We start from the raw sequence: 14,596 nt of genomic DNA, 5'->3' as shown, positions 1-14,596 counted from the left end.
ATCCTGCCTTTGTGAATCCTGTCTCTTCTGACACTCCACTGAGTCACACAGAGGAACATCTGATATAATTCTCTCCTTGCTGCTTTTCTTCTGCTTTTTTTTTTATTGTTTGTTTGTTTTGTGGTGGGGTGGGGGTTTTTTTTGTTTGTTTGTTTTTGCTGTTGTTTTTTGTTTAATTTCCTTGTCCTGGACGTGTCTTGTCCTTTCTTCAATGCTTTCTTCAAAACTCTGTGTTTGCTGCTTAGCTCTCCGCCCTCACCAAGGATTTCTGAGGAAGCTTCATGCGTTTCCAGGAGCCAAAAAAAATGACTGATCCAGTTCTTCAGTGTTTCTGACAGTGTCTGGAGAGAGAGATCCCGCATCATTACCAAGGCCATCGTCCGCAGTATGAGGTTATTTCCTACACAGCACACTCTAGCGTTGGGTACCGAACATGGTTACATATTTAATTGTTCCATATCGCCGTCGCCTAGATTTTCCTCATCTCTGTCCTGAATAATGTGTTGTGGTAAGTTAAGAAGCAAAGGTGTATTTTAAGGGTGGATTCGTGTACAAAGGGAGGAAGGGGAAGAGGAAGGGGGCAGCTTCAGAGGACCGGGATGACTGCTGGTGAAGGATAGGAAGATTGAAGCCAAAACTAGTTTATTGTGGAGGGCGAGGTGGGGAGGTGGGAGCTGAAGGCATCAGGAGCTTGAGGTATCATCGGATGCAGAGCCGTGCCCTGGCCTTCAGCAAGAGGGGACTAACGCTCGAATTTGAGATGGCAGGAAGGGTGTAATAAAATGTGAAGGAGGGAATGACAAAGGTAATTTTTCTTTGATGACAAAGGCAATTTTTCTTTCTTTACTAATAGTGTCTTGTAAATGTGATGGTGGTTTGAAGTACAAGATACTCGGGAAAGGAGGAGATGATGGAAGCATGGCTAAAATTTGGGTGGTTTAAACGGAACAGGGGAGAGTATTTGGGGATACCAGGAGAAACTCCTTTAGCAAGGAAATTTGTGGGCTGTACTGAATTTTCAGCCAACCTCAGTGCTCTCTGTTGTACGCAGTGTTTCGGGGGGGAGTTACCTTTCAATCATGGACTAAGCCTGTGTGACTGTTTAATAAATGATTGATGCAAACACTGTCGATCCTTCCTGTTCCCTCGGATCTGAAGAAATTACCTCTTGGCTTCCCAGGCGCGTGGTGACCAGAGGGAAGGATGATGCTGATCAGGAGTTGGCTGGAGGAGAGGGACACAGCGGGCCTCTGCTCAGCTGCCTGAGCTGTGGGGCATGATGGGGAGACCGCGATGGGGCTGTGTGAATTTACTCTTAAGCATGAGGCTTGGCTCTTCTCAGTGTGCCATGCTGTGTCCCGTTTGTAGATTGATTTTTGAGTGGGTTTGTATGTGCACAAGGTGTCTCGTGTGCTTACAAATAGCTGTTTTTATCCCTAGCTGCTGACCCTGCAGGGATGCACTCCGTCCTGCCCGGTTCATCAGCAGCAGCCAGGTCTGGAGGGGACGTGGTGGCAGTGTTAGTCAATCTGCAGCTCCTCTCCAGCTGGTGCTCCACAGGTGTCACTGACCCCACTGCCAGCATTTTCTTTTTATATATGCATGTCCCTGTGTCTGCAAACAACTCGACTGGAAGAACGCAAAGGGCTGCACTAAAAATGTTGTCCTGGTCTGATTTTTGCATTTGTCTCTAAGTGAAAACCACTGCAGACGTACTAGCAAAGGTCATCTGGGCTTTTCTAGACAGCTGACACGAAAGTTGATTTTAAAACGGGTGAAGAATGCTGGTCTATTTCAATCCCTGCCTTCCTGGTGGGAGCAGCCACACTCCTCATCCTCACAGATGCATCCTTAATCTGCTTTAGGAAATGTTCCTTGCCTGCTGTTTAAACAACTGAGGCAACTCTCCAAAATCCCAGAACTATTATGGATTTTGTGTGTGTGTGTGTGTGTGTAATTTTAAAGTGCTCCGACAACTGCAGTCTTCCTATGGTTCATCCTCTGTGTGCTCCTGCTTTCCCTGCCCTCCGTGGACGTTGGGCAGCTGTTTGTGCTCCAGCAACGTGGAGGGTTTTTTCACTGAGAACCATGCACCATTCAGCTAGAAATAGATATTTGCCTCTATATTTCAAATAATTACAGGCCATCCAGGCATGGCCTTGGCACAGCACTCGGGCGATGCACACTAAGGTGAACTTAGGGTCTGGCTGGAGCATCGTGCACGGTTGATGCTGTACAGTGATGTTACGCAATAAAAATCTTTCATTAGTGCAGTTCCAGAGGAGAAACGCCAAGCAGCTCTCCCTCTGGTGGTGTGGGTATGCCATATCACGAGGCACTAATTAAATCTCTGCTGGCTGTGAATTAAATCTCCGCTCAGCATGTCCATACAGCACCAGCGTTTCTCTGGTGGCCCTGTCCCCAGGCCCTGCTTCCAGAAGCCCCCTCGTGTGGGATTTGTGTGTGTCCCCCCACCCCCCCACAAGCTGGAAATCCCTCGTTAGCCCCAAACCTCTGCAGCAATTAGCATTTGTTCATGAGGCAGAGCGGGACGCTCGGGATATGGCTGCTCATTACAACCTGGCCTGGAAAACGATCCTCGGAGGTGGGGTGAGCTAATTTCCTACTGATGGGGAAAAAACCTCGGTGTTGAAGACCTAAAAACCATTTAGCTAGAAGTTGTTTTGCAGATTTGTATTCCTAAGGCCCTTTGCTTCACCAGGGCTTCGCAGCACTCATGATTTTCTGTACAAGCTGATTATCAAAAGGTGCTTGGGTGGTTTCAGGTAAGAAATAACCTGGTGGGTCTTTCAGATGCAGAGTGCAGGTTCTCCCGCTGCCCGGGATCCTCTGGGCTCTACTGGGCCAGGGAGATCAGCTCGACCCTGAGCACACTGGTGGCACGTGAAGTTGCTTTGTGTTGGCATCCTTGTTTGATGTCTACGCCTTTCTGGGGGGTGGGGAGAGAGGGCAGCATCTTCATCTGTGGTGGTAAGAGCAGCGCTGCTCTTTAACTTGCCGAAATTATGTTCAGTTCGTCGTGCTTCTTAAAACTGACCCAATCCTGGACTAGTTTTGCACTTGGAGTGGGAGTACTGCTTTTGTTTAGATTCAGCTCCTGGCCTGAAGTCTGCCTCTGCAGCTGTAAGGACTAAAATTTTGCCTCACAGCAGCGACAAGAGCCCTGAGCAAAGACGGCTGTTAAATCCTTCTGGGAAAGCGGGTATCCTGCCCCCTTGCAGGAGGTACTTTTTCTTCCATGGGAAGTTTTTTTCCTCGATGAAGAGATGAAAGGTAGGTGAAAGCTGCCATCCTGGAAAGGAGAGATGGAGAAGAGCCGATCTGCCTGGATGTGTACAACAGGGCAAAACCACGTCGGGTTCTGGTTTGCAGCTTGCACCCCTTCACGGTGCTCAGCCCTCCCCGGAGATTTCTTGTGGGTCAGTGCCGTAGGTGAGGGTGTTACTGCCTGCAGCAGGTTTTGGGGATGGGAAGGCTTTGCCTGGAGAAGCACATGGAGCTGCCGGCACCGTCTGAGTGCTCCTGGGATGCTCAGTGACCCCGCGGTGGGAACCGCATGGGGCTGATCCCTCGGCAGAGCATCTTCTCCCACTTGAGACTACAGCTTGCTGGGTTAAATGAGCATAACGATGCCCTGGGGGAGGGTGTTTGGGGGGTTCTGGGACAAACCTGCTCCTGAAGGGCAAAAGCCAGGGGGGTAACGGGCTGGTGTGTCAGGCTGGCAGCTCAGACCGAAGAAGGAGCTCTCTGTGAGGTCCCTGGAGCTACGCGCGGACACTGGCAAAGCCATTGAGCTGCTGGAGATTATTGTCTCCTGGAGCAGTTTGCATGCAGGGCTTTGAATTTTCTGTTTTGTTTTTTTTTTTTCTTCATTTAGACATTTACAGCTGGGAAGGGGAACCGGGGGGAAAAAAATAAGGAAACCCGAGGGTTGAAATATAAACAGATTTAATAAAATAAGACTAAATAATTAACATTAACGATACTGAAGAACCAGTGTTGATCCCAATACCAATACAGGATTATACTCAGCCCATTCTATCAGCGGGAAGCCATGCACTCCTGGCAGTGGACAGCCCATGTGGGACACTGTGAGCGCTGTGGCTTTGGGAGGAAGGGAAGGGCTCAGGACTCTGGCACAGGGGCAAGAAGTTTTCAGGATGGCAGCCACCATGGAAGAGCGAGAACTCCTCAGCAACCTTTCTGATTTACCTTGAAAGTGACGTTCATGGTGTGAAATAATCCTGTTGGCCAGCTTGGGTCAAGTGCCCGGGTCTCGCTCCTCCTCATACCCGCACCCGGCCAACTCGAAAACACTGAGACCTTCAAACCCATGTACCATAGCTGGCTATAAAGTAAGTATTTTCACAAATTCAGGCACTAGAGTCTTTTAAAAGTGCAGTTTTCCCTAGCATTAGAAGATAAATTAGTCCCGTGTCGCTCAAACCAGTTCAGGTCAATGCAGCACGCTCCTTTGCTGGGATGGTGAAATGCAAATTCAAAGGGCTTCATATCGGTGCTGGGAAAGGTGCCTGCGCCGAAGGAGCAGTGCAAACCATGCCTGAAGCTCGGCTGCAGGCTGTGGTGAGTCGGGGAACAGAGTCCTCTGGGGGAATGGTCAAGTCCGTGTTAGAAGGGGAGAAGATGCAGGTAGGAACACAAGTGAGCTCTGAAAGCCTCAACCTTTCCAATCACAAGAGTAGGGAGACTGTGATGAGGTGTCCCTCAGCCTTTGCTGGTGGTGCTCATGTGAGTTTGGCAGCTATCACTCTGGAATCGAACATGTGTAATGCCACTGTTGGCACACGTCTTTGCCTCTCCTCGGTCTTCTCCTTGCCCCTCTCTCAGTGGTGAGGGGCTGTGCAGCTGCAAGCCCTCCTGGTTCATCTCAGGGCAACCGAGATGATGGCGATGATTTTCAGTCCCCTGGCTTGCCACAGCATCAGACATATCCTAGACTTGTCGTAGCTTTGCTGGCTCGCTTTCCTTGTAAAATGACATTGTTGAACATGGCGCTAAAAGGACTGCTGTTGCTAGTGGTGTTCACAGCCCTCCCAGGGTCCCTCTCCCTGCATGTGGGGTTGGGAGACGCATGGGCACAGCTCTGGGAAGGTTCTTGTCCCAGCAAAGGGGACAGATGCTGGTGGTGTGCCTGTGCTCACCTCAGCTGAGACAGTGGCTCAGATAAAAGCGGTCTGTGCCCTGATGGTCCCTGGCATTTGGTGTTTCTTAAAATAGTGTTTGTCCTCCAGGAAAGGGAGACGACATGTCCAAGCCCCCCCAAAACACTTCCATCTCTGGGCTTAGTTCAGTTCCTGGCCAGCTGTTAGCTTATTTCCATATAAAATGTATTTGTGCCACCAAAAGCATCCAATCCACCCGAGGAAATGAGCTTTTTAAGAAATACTCTCTGTCTCAGCCAGGGATGCATGTGTGTGTCATGGGGTCATCCTGCAGCCCCAGGAGTGGGGACAAAGGCTCTGGGACGGATGGGATGCACCTTTCGAGCATCCCATGGCAAGCAGCCCCATTGCCCAGCAGTGGAAGGAGGGGCCGTAGGTGCCCATGGGGCGGCTGAAGCACCCCTGCGGCACCTCACTCTGCCTTCCCAACCCTGGCATCCCATGAAAGGGGCAGGATGTGTCTCTGCTGTGCCCAGCCCAGTGGCAGCAGCGGCGGCATGCCAGCCCCCCACCCTGATTATTGTTGGGTGTCGAAAAAGACATTGAAAAGCAAGGAGGAGAGCTGTGAAGAGGGTCACTTTAGTGGCTCTTTCTCTCTTTTTTTTTTTCTTTTTTTTTTCCCGCCCCCCCCCCCCCCCCCCCCCCCCCCGCCTCGAGAAGGAAGTTAGAAAAGCAGAGCCCTCAAAGCCGCATTGAAAGGGTGACAGAGATGGGATAATGCGTAAGATGGAGGGAAGGAATCTCAGAGCACTCGCCACGGTGTTTTAATGATCTGTTAACAATTACCCCTTTCAGGGGAGAACATATGGTAGATGGTTTGCTTTTTAAAAAAAAAAAAAAAAGAGGACAAAAAAGAAAAAAGAAATTACTTCAGAAACTTAAATGATGGTGAAAAATGGTGGGGATTGTGGTGAAGAGCTGGGGGAGGGAGGCATAGCCCCCAGGCAGGGGGATATTGGATGATAAGGGGATGTGGGATGATGTGTCCCTGACCATGGGGACTTTGCTTGGAGCCAGAGACCCCTGAAAGGTGCCAGTACCCGGGAGCTGCCGGGCGTGGCTGGGGCAGGGTGTCCGAAAGAGCTGTAGTAGGTTTGAAGAAATGTTGTCCTGAAGGAAACTGATAAAGGTGCTGACAAAACCCAGGAAGCTGCTGGGACCCCGAACCTGTGCATTCATGGCGGGGATGGCAGCCCAGTGCCCCCAATGTCTACAGTGCCAGCACTGTGGGACCCAGCTCAGACCCTCACGGGACTTCAAAGGACTTGGCAGAGCTTCACGAGGTGGCTGGGCATGGTCTCCATCCCTGAGGGGTTTTGTGGGCGAGAGCCCCATCCCTGCAGGCTGCCTTTTGGGCTCTGGGCAGGAGCATCCCTCCCTGCCTTGGGCTTAAGCCTGGCTTTTCTGGCATGGCCAGCAATAAGCTGGTGCTCCCCTCCCTGCAGATGGGGGCTGGTGTTGCCACACAAATGGCTAAAATGCTCTGGATGCATCCAGGTGGGTAGAGTGTTTTGAGGTTTCCTTGCTGCTACCTGCCATGAGATCACTGCTCCCATTGCTACAACCTGTCCCCACGAGGTTTGGTCCTGGCTCAACAAAATCGCGTTGCCATGGATTGGTACAGGTTGGTCACAACTTGCCTTGCAGAGCTGGGCTGCAGCTAAAAGGATGTGTTATGATCGCTCAGTGTTCTGTGTGAAAATATCCAGAGGGTTTTTTTCCTTTTTGTTGAAAATACATCATTTCTCATGGAGGTACAGAAGTCAGGCTTGCTGCTCACCTTCCCAGAGGTCCTGGCACAGGCTGGCAGGAGAGGCTGTGCCACTCACGGGCTCCCCAGGTTTGTTATACGCCTCAACTCGGAGGATAAAATGATCCTTTCTGTATTTAAATTTGTCTTCTCAGTGCTGCAGTAATGGGCAGGAGAAGGCTCTGATTCAAAGGTCAGGGACTCAGCAGATGGACTTCAATGCTGGATGAAGGGTTGGGAGAGGGGTATCAGCATCAGGAGGCAGGGTGGGGTGTGTGCAGATAGGCAGGGATAGCTCGGGAAAGCTGGAAGGAGGTGACAAGGCTGCCTGGCAGGGACACCAGCGCAAGGCATGCTAGGAGAGGGGCACGAAGATGCAGGGATGGGACTGAGGGGATGGCGAGGCTGGGACGGAGGGAGGTGGGTGAGGAGGCATGCTTCTTCCTGAGACTGGAAGGAGATGGGAAGAGACTGGGCTGGTACAGGGATGGTCAAGTAGGGGATGGGGTCATGCACTGGGGGTGTGGGCAGGTGAGCTATGCAGCTGGTGTTGTTTGGGTTTGTGTGGGGCTGCAACTGCATTCAGCCCCCTGGGACGGTCAGTACCAGAGTTGTCATCACAGCACTGAAGGGTGCCAGATGTGTATGGCACAGCTGGGAATGGCACTGGGAGGAGCATGAGCTGGTTCTGGGCAAGTCACTGGGACAGCAGGCAAAATATTCACACCACACCTTTATGGGTCACATCACATCCCTTCTGCTGGCAGTGGTCCAGCTGGAGCGGTGACCCCAGCACCATGCTGGGCACATCGCAGTGGCAGTAATGTTGGTTTGCAAAGGAAACGTCAAAGCACCCACGCCTTGCTTCCTCTCGCGTTGAGGGCTTCGATGAAAATCCGGAGAGGCGTTAGTGGTGTGTGTGTGTCCCTCAGGGCACCTCTGCCCTTGCTTCCAGGATATTTCCTTCCAGACTCCTGGCTTTTAGTAACATTTTCACTTTTCAAAAGCCAGCTCTGGTGCCTTCTGGCTTGTTCAAAGTTTGACCGGTGGAGCCTCTAAGTCAGAGAGGAAAACACATTATTTTTGGAGGTTGGGAAGTGCTGTCTATCTGCTGGGCAGCTGGGAGGTGAGGAGTTTCAGAGGGCGCCAATATGGCCAGTCCACACTGTGCTTAGAATCTCACTGGGCATCAAAACGCTAGAAGTTAGATTTTTGCCCTTACAGGAGAGAAGTGCCAATCAGGAAGATGGTAGTCTGAGATCAGTATATCCTCGACTATTTATTGATGGCTAAAGGAGGGCTGATGCAAATAAATACTGAGGCCTCAATCTGTGTTGTCCAACTGCTACCTGAAGACGACCCCTGCCAGCTGGCAAAGTCTGAGTGCTGGAGATATCCTGCCATGAACTTTCGTCCTGTTGAATTGTAGCTGTGGAGACAGGAAATTTCTAATTACAGTTATTCTTTGAGCTTTCGGTGCAGGCAGATACACAAGTACGGGCTTACTCTGGGCCACTGGGGCTGCTGACAAGTTAAAGATGGAGGTGCGCTTGAACACTTGTTAAGCCCCCATTGTGTTTCATTCAACCATCAGAGGAACGTGGTGGCGGTGGCTTCTGCGAGATCTCACCAGAAACTTGTTCTAAAGATTAAAGCACTTGGACAACCTGAATGAGAGAGTGTGCTGGATGTGTAACCCCTCCTGTCTGCCCAGGCTGTCATCAGGGTAAAGGAGAAACCCTCTTTCTGGCAGGTGAAATGGGTTGAGGGTGAAGAACCAACTGCCACAAGTGGAGAAGGGAGCAAGCCTGGCAGAACTGGGAATGGTGGGAGGCAACTGACTCACAGAGAGGTGAGGACCATCCTTCCCTACCTGCGCAGATACTTGTATAGTTGAGTACTTGAGTTGAGATACTTGAATAGTTGACTTTAAGGTAAGAGGTTTCAAAGCACCCACCTGTAGGCATCACAGCCCACTATCCAACTGACCCTTTTGGATTTGGTATTTGTTCCCTGCCTTTCACTTCTGTGGTGTTTCTTTTCCTTTCCTCTGTGCTATCCAGAGATAATCCAGGTTTTTGCTGTACTTGAGAGTGTTGCATTCTGACCCAAACTACATTTTGGTCTCAGAACAGCTGTCTGCTCTTGCAGCCTTATGAAGCCGTCTCCTGCCAGGCTGTTTTAAGAGCACATAAGCATGGAAAGAGGCTTATCGTAAAGCGGGATTGTGCACTGGAAACTCTTGGGTTTTCTTTCCCTGTGGGCTATCAGGGCTTCTCCTCCTCTGGTGCAGTGATGGCAACCCTCATCCCAGGGCTCCATTGGGTTATTCCTGCCCCTGCGTAGCATTAGCCCCCAGCTCTAGTAAGTTGGAGCCTGTGAGATGCAAGCTTAGCTCCCAGTGGGACTAGGGGAAAACCCACCAGCTCTGGCATGGATTGGGCTTTTGAGCAAGATTTCTGCAGCACAGAGAGGGAGAGGGCTGCCAGATGGTTATGGACAGGATTGGTTTTTGCAGCTGGTGGGATTTGTGCAGGAAGTGCAGAAAGGGGCTCTAACCTTAGGGACATGTTTCTCCTTAAACAGCCTTGACCAGAACTCACTTTGCAGAGAGGGACACCCAAGGGAGGAACGTATTTTCCAGTGGCCCTGGCCCCATACCAGGGAGAGATGTTGCTAGCCGAGCCCTCAGTGCGTGTACCTGTTGCCCTGGACTCTTTCTTTTGCGCCGGACCCCGGTCACAAAAGCCGGGAAGGTTTACGGTGGCGAAACGGGCTTTTCCCTCCTTTTCCCGAACAGCCTTTGCCTCTCCGCCCGTTCCCGATCCCGGGGGGCCGCTTCCTCAGAGCTCCCCGGGTAATGAATGATTTCCCGGGGATGCTCCGCGGTGTCCCCGCGGCGCTGCGCTCTCCCTGCCCGGTGCCGCTTTCCTGTCCGGGGCCGCCGCTCTGCGCCCGGCCGTGCGCCCCGTCGGGCGGCTCCAGCGGACGCGCTCCCGGCGCCGCTTGCCGGGGCTTTTCCTTTCTTCTCCTCTTTTTTTTTTTTTTTTAAATATATTTTTCTTTTTCGGCCCCTTGTCCTCTCCCTCTTGTCGGAAGAGGAAGAGGGGGGGGAGTGGAGGAAGGGAGAAATATTGTTTGAATTCACAAAGCGGGGCATCTGGTGCACCTTGCGCCTGGCATCTGTGCTCCTTGTGTCCCGAGCAGCGCGCTCGCACTGGGGCGAGGGGCAGGAGGGGCAGGCGTGCATCTGTTGGGCGCCACAATAAAGTCAGAAAACAGAGGCGCGGAGCCGGTCCAGCCGCGTTTGCCCTCTCAAAAGCGGGGGGGGCGGGGAAGGGGTGGGGGGGTGGGGACGCGGGGCTTGCGGCTCCCAGGTATTATGCGCCGGGTAGGTAGGGCCCGGGCCAGCAGCTGCTCCGGCTCTGAGCCGCTCGACATATGGCACCGCAAATCACGGTACCTCCTGAGCAGCCCCCGGCCGCGGGGGGAGAGGGGAAAAGCGGGGAGGCACCCGCCGCAGGTGCCACCGCCGTGCGCCCCCCGCCACCGCGCGCACCGGCGGTCCCCGGGGCGGGTGGAGAGAGCGGAGCCGCCGGTGGTCCCCCGGCCCATGGGGGCAGAAGGGTTCGGGAGCAGGCCCGGCTTTATCTACCCTCCCCTCTCCCGAGCAACAGCCCCCGGCGGGCAGGCGAGCTGCGGCCGAGCCCCCGTTCGCAAAACGTCCCCGACGCCTGGCAGGCGAGAGATGCGCCGGGGCTGGGCTGGTTACCATATGTTTTCAATAAAATAAGACAAATAGGGCCGGGAGATAGGGATTGCAGTAAACCTGTTATAAAGGAGCATAAAGTAGGCCAATGTAAACGGCAGAAGGGCCCCTCCTGGAAGGGCGGTTGGGTGCCAGCTCCGCGCCGGGGCGGCCCGGCCAGGTGTGAGTGGGAGCCCGCCGCGGTGCCCCCGGAGATTTTTATCACGTTTGTGGTAATATGGTGCTTGTTATGCTAACTATGGGTAAACATACACGGCCGGGCTTTGAGGCGACGGGAGGGAGTTATCGGAAAGTGGCAGTGGGAAGGTGATTTAACAATAAAGTTGTCTTGTTTGCCAGCAGGTGATGTCTGCCCCCAGACCCATGATTAATGCTTCCCAAAGCACTCCACTTTACAATCTCTTGTAATTATTTATTAAACGAAATCTATTTATTATTATTTTAGCAAACAGCGGTACCAGGTGGGGCTTTCTTTTCCTCTTCAGCTTTTGTTTGAAGGACGTTTGAAGTGGGCAGTCTGAGGCTTGGAAACTCGCTCGCCAGATTTTTTTGTCATCCAATTGCACAGGCACAAAAAAAAACACACAAAAAACACCCAACAAACCCCGCCGGGCCCTTCCTATTCATCCTCCCCTGCCCTCCGAGCCGGCCCTCGAGAAGGGGCGCCCGAGCCGCCGCCGTGGCCGGCCCCGCTCCCCCCGCCCTCCCAGCGCCGCCGCCGCCGCGGGGGAGCGGGGCTGCCCGCCCGCCGCGCTCCCCGGCGAGCCAGAGCGCACCGCACCGCCCCTCACCGCGGCCGCCCCGCGGGACTCGGGGATCGGGCCGGGCCGGGGAAGATGCTCCCCGCACCGCAGGGCCCCGAGCGGGACGATCCGACCGCTCCCGGTGCCGGTATCCCCGTCCGGGGTCCGCCGCGCCGCTTTGGTGAAGGAGCGGGGGGCTCCCGCCCCGCCGAGGCTGCGCCCTGCCGGCGGCCCTGCCCGCACCCCCGGGAGCGCCGGGCCGTGCAGGGGGAGATCCGACCCCGCCGTCCCCGGCCCCCTCGCCCGCCGCCGGGGAAAGGTGCCCCGGGGCCGGGCTGGTCCCCGCCGCCCGCCGCAGCCGGTGCGCAAAAGTCCCCGACACGTTTTGCGCACTGAGTGCTGGTGGCGGAGCCGTCCTCCCCGGGCCCAGCGCCGGGCTGGCGGGGCGAGGGTGGCCGGGGGGTGAGGGGAGGCCCTTCCCCCGTGGGACCCAGCGCTCGTTTCCCTGCGGGGAGCAAAGACACGGCGCGGGGGGGCAAGGGAACGGCGTGCCCCCTCCCCACACCGGTGCCGGCGCTCGCCGCCCTCAGGGCAGCATCCGCAGCTCCGCCGGTCGGTGCCCGGGGGACGCGGGGCTGTCCCCGGCGCTGCGGGGGCGAGGAAAGGGACCACCCGAGGCGGGGGGGGTCCCCTCGCTCCTCCTGGGGGGTCCTGGGAGCGCCCCGCAGCGCCGAGGCGGCGGGAGGTGGTCGTGGCTCTGCCGAAGCGAGCGGAGCCGGAGCGGGGCAGGGGGATCCCCAAAAGTTGGCACCAGGGGGAACCCCGCCGGGCCCGGCGGTACGTCCCTGGACATGCCGGGGCGTCGGGCCCGCCGCTGCCCCGCTTTGCGCAACCGGGTTCTCGGGAGCCCCCTGTCACCTCCGGGACCGCCCGCCCCGATCCACTTCGTAGCCCCCCGCGGAGCTCCGGCGTGCGCGGCCGCTCCGGCCGAGGTGCAGCCCTCCCCGCTTGTCGGGGTCGGCGGCTCGGCCCGGGGGTCCCCGGGGGATGGCGGGCGGGGTCCGGGACAGAGAGAGGGGGCGGGCAGTGGCGGGGGGTCCCGGCACGGCGTGGGAGCCGGCGGGGTCCCGGGTGGCGGGGCCAGGGCGGCGGGCGGTGCCGGTCCCGGCACGCTCCCGCCGGGCTGATAAGATAAAAGCGTGCCAAGGGGTGGGTGCGGGCGGGGGGGCGCACACGCCGCCCGGCCGGGAAATCCCCATTGTCTGGCGGCCCTATATATATAGGGGCTAAACGGCAGTCGTGTGCCGGACGCGCAACCTTTCCTGCCCGCACTCGAAGGAAAGCGGGGAGGGGGGACCGGCGACGGGGGGTGGCGGACAGCGGAGCGAGAGCTGCTCTCCTGCCCCACAGCCTCGCAGGGGCTCAGCAGGTACAGCCGCGGGGGAGAGGACTCCCCCGGGCCGGCCACCGCACCGCTCCCCGCTTGGCTTTGCAGGATGGCCCCGCAGAGCGACCGCTCGCCGGGCGAAGGGCAGCCCTATTTCGGCGGCGCCGAGGACCCCCCCTCCGCAGCCGGCGGCGGCTCGGCGGGCAGCCAGGGCGCCTCGCCGGCCCGCAGCGCCCTGGCCCCGCGGGAGGCGGCGGCCCGCAGGAAGGGGAAAGCGCGGCGGGGCCGCGGCAAGGCGCGGAGTGAGGGGCTGCTCAGCAAGCAGAAGAGGAGTCGGCGCATGAAGGCCAACGACCGGGAGAGGAACCGCATGCACCATCTCAACTCCGCCCTGGACGCGCTCCGCAGCGTCCTGCCCACCTTCCCCGACGACGCCAAGCTCACCAAAATCGAGACGCTCCGCTTCGCCCACAACTACATCTGGGCGCTCACCCAGAGCCTCCGCCTGGCCGAGCAGGGTCTGCCCGAGTCCCCTATCCCGCCGCCACCCCCCGCCGCCGCCGCCACCACCGCCTCCCCCGGGCCTTGGGACTCCCCCTGCCCCGCCGCCCCGCCGCCCGCCGCCCTGCGCCGCGGCCCCGCCGCCTTCCCCGCCTTCCTCTGAGCCCGCCGCCCGCCTGCTTTCCCCCCCGCTTTTGGCCTTCAAATAACCGGCGGAGCCGAGAGGGGGCTCCCCGCGCTGCGCGCCGGGGGGCGGCGGGCGCCCCTCTCCCCCCTTTGCCCCGTCCCCCTCGGCTGAAGCGCAGCGGGAGCGGGCGGACAAAAACAAATCACGGTTTTGTACTCGGAAACGGTAAATTATATTAATTTGTCGCTATCGGTATTTATTGATTATATTTCGTAACAAATATATATTTTGTATATAAGAGTATTTTTGGCAGCGGTGATCCAGCTGTTTGTACCGGGGAGGGGAGCCACGGCTGTATTTTGGGGGTTTTTTGAAGAAGAGGAGTAGAATAAAGTGTGTCGCGGTCAGACCTGTGTTTCGCCGTGTTTTTTCCATCGAGAGCTGCCGGGGGGTTTCAAAATCGCGCGCAACCCGCGCCGGGGAGGGCAGCACCGGCCCTGCGGGGACTTGCCCGGTGCGGGAACAATGTGTCCGGTGCGGGGACGGTGTGTCTGGCGCGGGGGGGGGCTCTCCTGCGTGGGGAAGAGCGGCGAGGGCGAGTGGCGCAGTGGAGTCCTGCGCCTGTGCGCACGCCGGCGTGTGCCCGTCGGGGCCCACGCAAGGATTTAAAACCGGCCTCTCTTTGCCGACGCCCTGTTCCCGCAGGGCTGCGACCGGTCCGTGTGATACTCTGTCCCTCCGCCCTGCTCTGCCAGCTGCATCCCGGCAAGGTGCGCCCGGCTGCAGCCCTCCCCAACGCAGGTGGATTTCCAGCGCCCGGGCTCGTCCCTGGGGCTATTCTGGGGATGTTCCCCGGGGCGCAGAGCTCCAGCTCCTGGGGCGGTGCGGGTCCCCGGGGCACCGCTACCCCAGGCCGACCCCATCCATCCTCCCCGAGGGAGGGTTTAGCCGGGGCAGGCGCGGGGCTCTGGGGGGCAGTGTCCGCATTCGGCCCCCTGCAGCCCTGAGCCGGGGCTGGAAGTGTGGGGGGGCGTCAAGCCGGTTAAAAACGGGCAGGTGGGAAAAGCAACACCTCCCACGCCACGCCACGCCACGCCACGCCACGCCACGAGAAG

At 57.1% G+C, this 14,596-nt stretch overlaps 1 protein-coding gene across 1 annotated transcript; it reads left to right on the top strand.

Annotated features, from left to right (window-relative positions):
• The first annotated feature begins 12,962 nt into the window (after positions 1–12,962).
• NEUROG3 (neurogenin 3) lies at positions 12,963–13,517 on the top strand. The gene has a single exon (XM_074589938.1). The coding sequence runs from the start codon at positions 12,963–12,965 to the stop codon at positions 13,515–13,517; it is 555 nt and encodes a 184-aa protein (XP_074446039.1).
• The last annotated feature ends 1,079 nt before the right edge of the window (positions 13,518–14,596 follow it).

This window comes from Larus michahellis, chromosome 6 (genome assembly GCF_964199755.1).
Source record: "Larus michahellis chromosome 6, bLarMic1.1, whole genome shotgun sequence".
In the NCBI taxonomy this organism is placed as follows: domain Eukaryota; kingdom Metazoa; phylum Chordata; class Aves; order Charadriiformes; family Laridae; genus Larus; species Larus michahellis.
This window is presented reverse-complemented; position numbering and strand designations above follow the sequence as displayed.